We start from the raw sequence: 4,719 nt of genomic DNA on the forward strand, positions 1-4,719 counted from the left end.
CTACCAGCCCTGAAAATATTTGCACATATTCAAGATTTGCCCTGTATAATACCCAGAAAATCGACAATTGATAACTTTCATATGAAATACGAGTAGCTCTAAAACTCTTAAAAACATAGTTTCAATAGGGCATTTGTAAGGCTCACTAGCTCTATATACAAAGTAAATAATTTAAATCAATGCATGAACTATTCGAGGTGTAACGCGAACGTAGTCGCGGCAAAAACCTAGTTTATAATAACATCAAAATCAGTCAAAGTCGCAGTTTTCGAGATATTAACATATTTTAGTATGGGCGGCTATACGTGCCTCCCGGCGCCAATTTTTAAGAAAAAATGCGTTTTTTGTTAGAATTTCTGCCGTAATAAAAGTCCATACTTTTTTTAAATATAAATCTACTGAAATTCTACTAGCTCAGAATATTTAAAATAATATTTTGATAAATTTATTCAACATAATATTTATTTCAAAATAACTTAGAGAAAAATATAATGTTCCTTTCTACATAAAATATCGACAGAAACTTCAAAATGGACGTCTTAAACGAAGGGATTACATGAAGGAAATTCCACTAGCTCTTGCCGGATATTGAGAGTCCGAGCTGATGCATAACAATGACGTAGCATCCTGAATCTGACGGCCTTTAAAGGCTATTAGATAACAAAGTGGTAAGCATATGGTGGGAATTTGAAGAAAGATCCTTTACATATAGGAACAAAATTGAACGAAAGTTCAATTTTACTTAGTAAAATAGATTATTATCTGAAAAAAAGATTAATTTAAATTTATATTTTATAAACCCTTTTATATAAACTATTCTTTTAGGTTGGTTTTGGTTTCTCCCCCGGAGTTATTTTACTTTGAAAATTTCCAAAAGAGAAATGATTTTTTGCTAAAATTTTGAGAACCACTGGATCTTTTCTGGATTCTCTTTCTTGTAAATTTAATCCACTACCTATGTTGCCGTATTATCAAGAAATTATTTTTTTTAAATAAAAACTAAAAGAAATCCAAAAAATTTTCAAAAAACTTCGAATTTTCCAAAAAAAAAATTGCGAATTACCAGTTAAAATAGTTGCACATATTTCTGGGACAACCTTTATATATTTCGTACAACTATTAATATAGTTTGGGATCTTTACTACCAGAAATCAACAGAGGGATTAAGTTAGCATGGAGTATATATGGACAAAACTCAATCATATTCAAATCTAGAATCTTGGTTTTTCCCAGCATATTTCGTTACAATGAGCGTTGTGTGATCTGCAGTTTCCTTATAATGTCGCTTTTAAGTGTCCAGGTTTCGCATGCATAGATCATGCTGGTAATACACATTTGTCGAATGTTTTCTTCTTTAGATAAAGTTGTTACTCTATTTAAAGAAAAAAAAACATTCAATCAATGTGTACTACTAGTCATGACATATGCTTGCAAAATCTTTAACAATTAAAACCGACATTATAAGGAAATTGCAGGTCACACAACGCTCAATGTAAAGAAATATGCTTGGAAAAACCAAGATTCTAGATTTGAATATGATTGAGTTTCGTCCATCAGGGTGGTCCGAATTGTATTCCGGAAACTTTGGCAGCATATTCTGCAGATAAAAATAAGTAAAAAAGTTCGTATAAATGTATGTCCTAAAATGCTTAGTTTCGGAGATAGAGGGTGTAGAAGTTTCATTTTTATTTCGATTTTTTCCAAATAATCTCTAAAGTAACGCCAATCTTTGGATGAAAATTGGCGGATAGGTGTTTTTTGACATGAGAAATTTGATTTTGATGTCAATATGACTCCCATTTGTAGGTGGCGCCACCTACATGTGTTTTAACTGTTTTGAAGAGTAATAACTTTTCGTCGGTACCTGTATAAAACTACTGAGTAAAAAAATATACATTTGCGACTTTTTTTGCATAAAAAAGGTCTCTTGGTAAAAATCGCTACGAGTAATGGTTTTCAAGATATTTAGAATCGTAATTATCAATACTTGTCATCATTGACATAAATTAAACATATGTTGACTTAATAGCAATTAGACTGAAATCATAAATTTGAAATCTTTTTGTGCCAAAAGTTCAAAAGAAATTATTTAATCATCATTTTTTCGCAGAAAAACTTATGATTAATTTAAAAAAATAAAAATTTATTATTTCAGTCAAATAACTATACTCAACGTGTACTTATTTTTTGTCAATAATGACATATATTGACTATTTTCATTCTAAATATCTTGAGAACGGTTGTTCGTAGCGATTTTTACCAAGAGACATTTTTTACATAAAAAGTCATGAAAATGTATATTTTTTTAATCAGTGGTTTTATACAGGTGCGCTCGATAAGTCATTACTCTTCAAAACAGTTAAAACACATGTAAGTGGCGCCCCCTACAAATAGGAGTAATTTTGACACCAAAATCAAATTTCTCGTGTCACATTACTCCCAGATACCAATTTTCATCCAAATATTGACGTTACTTCAGAAATTATTTGGAAAAAATCGAAATAAAAATGAAACTTCTACACCCTGTATTTCCGAAATTAAGCATTTTAGGACATACATTTGTACGAACTTTTTTACTTATTTTTATCTGCAGAATATTCTGTCGAAGTTTCCGGAATACAATTCGGGCCACCGAACTGATTTCTGGTAGTAAAGATCCCAAACTGTATTAATAGTTGTACGAAATATATACAGGGTGTCCCAGAAATAAGTGCAACTATTTTAACTGGTAGTATAGTTGTTCAACACCAGAAACACGCCTATGAGGTTTTTTTCGCGAATTTTTTTTTTAAATTCGGAATTTTTTGAAAATTTTTTGGATTTTTTTTTAGTTTTATTTAAAAAAAAATAATTTCTTGATAATACGGCAACATAGGTAGTAGATTAAATTTACAAGAAAGAAAATCCAGAAAAGATCCAGTGGTTCTCAAAATTTTAGCAAAAAACCATTTCTTTTTTGGAAATTTTCAAAGTAAAATAACTGCCTTATTTTGGACTTATTTGAAAAACGATAAAGAGAAAATATATTTCTTTTGTCGAGATCTACCACCATTTAAAATTCTTGCACTTATTTTGGGGACAGCAAGCAATCGCAGTTTCAATTGCGATTGGAGAATCGCAGTCTTGCTCATCTCTAGTTCTTGCACAACAAAAAGTTATGAGATATCATGTAAATCCAAACCAGGTTAATTTAGTTAGGTTAGTTAGGTTAGACGTTATTGCCGGAACAGAAGCTGCCATACGTAACCTTCCTAACAGTATCGCAGATGAAATCCGATTCGAAACAGCCAACATATTGAGAACTGCTAAGGCTCCAAAAAGTAATCTATCTAGGGAAGAACACCAGGCTCTAAAATCGCTGAATGTTGACAAGGACATTCTGGTTTTACCGGCAGACAAGGGGAATTCTACGGTAGTAATGAAATCTGAGGATTATAGGTCCAAAATCGAGGATCTACTGGAGCCTCAGACTTATAAGTTACTGAAGAAGGATCCTACTGCCTTAATTGTCAGAAACACCAACAGATTCATCAAGGCCTCCTCACTCCCGGAACTTCTGAAATCAAAATTAATTAACTCGGAAGCTCAACCACCACGCCTTTATGGACTTCCAAAAATTCATAAAGCTAGTGTCCCACTTAGACCGATAGTGAGTGCTCCAGGATCGCCTACTTACAACTTGACAAAATACTTGACTACGATTCTACAACCGAAAGTCGGCAACACAAACTCTTATGTGAAGGACTCAACGCATTTCGTCCAAAAGCTAAAGGATATAAAACTGGAACCATTTGACTTCATGGTAAGCTTCGATGTGGTATCGCTATTCACGAGAGTACCCCTAGGCGACTCAATGGATCTAATCAAGGAATCATTCCCACCTGACATCGCGGAGCTCTTCCGAGTGTGTCTGATTGGTAGCTATTTCTTATGGAACGGCAATTATTACGAACAAACCGAAGGTGTCGCAATGGGCAGTCCAATCAGCCCAATAATTGCTAATTTATTTATAGAGAGATTTGAAGAAAAAGCGCTAGAGTCATCCGTTCTGAAGCCCGCTGTATGGTTTCGTTATATGGACGATACATTTGTGGTTTGGAAACATGGACGTGACAGCCTAGATGACTTTTTTCATCACCTTAATTCGCAAAGCCTGAGCATAAAATTTACAATGGAAACCGAAGTAAACAACCAACTGGCCTTCCTCGATGTGCTTGTCAAGAGAAATGGCGACCATTTGGATCACACGGTTTATCGAAAACCTACTCATACAGACCGGTACTTACACAAACTATCAAATCACCATCCAAGCCAAAAACAGGGGATTATCGGAACATTAGCAAATAGCAAGACGTATCTGTGCTAATGAACACATCCAAGAGGAACTAAACCATTTAAATAAAGCCTTTCTTGCCAATGGCTATAATGACAGAGAAATAAAGGCGGCGCTGGCACCTAGGCAGAGGAGACCTGACGTCAATGAACAGGAAAACATCATTAATAAGGCCTTCCTTCCATATGTTTTCCAGGTCACCGATAGGATGGGTAAAGTTCTCAAGAAGCATAACATCAAAACCATATACAAACCTACCCGAAAAATAAGGGACTGCTTAAGACCAGCCAAAGACAAAAGAGAACCATTATCCTCTGCAGGGATCTACCGTATACCTTGTTCCTGCGGTAGCGTATATATTGGAACTACCAAACGCTCAGTAGGAA

General features: G+C 34.2%; 1 protein-coding gene across 1 annotated transcript; it reads left to right on the plus strand.

Annotated features, from left to right (window-relative positions):
* Window positions 1–3,157: 3,157 nt before the first annotated feature.
* Window positions 3,158–4,366, plus strand: LOC115891243. Its single transcript, XM_030911672.1, has one exon. The coding sequence runs from the start codon at window positions 3,158–3,160 to the stop codon at window positions 4,364–4,366; it is 1,209 nt and encodes a 402-aa protein (XP_030767532.1).
* Window positions 4,367–4,719: the final 353 nt, after the last annotated feature.

The sequence above is a fragment of the Sitophilus oryzae genome, unplaced genomic scaffold (genome assembly GCF_002938485.1).
Source record: "Sitophilus oryzae breed Bouriz unplaced genomic scaffold, Soryzae_2.0 scaffold_980_pilon_pilon, whole genome shotgun sequence".
Taxonomy (NCBI): Eukaryota; Metazoa; Arthropoda; class Insecta; order Coleoptera; family Curculionidae; genus Sitophilus; species Sitophilus oryzae.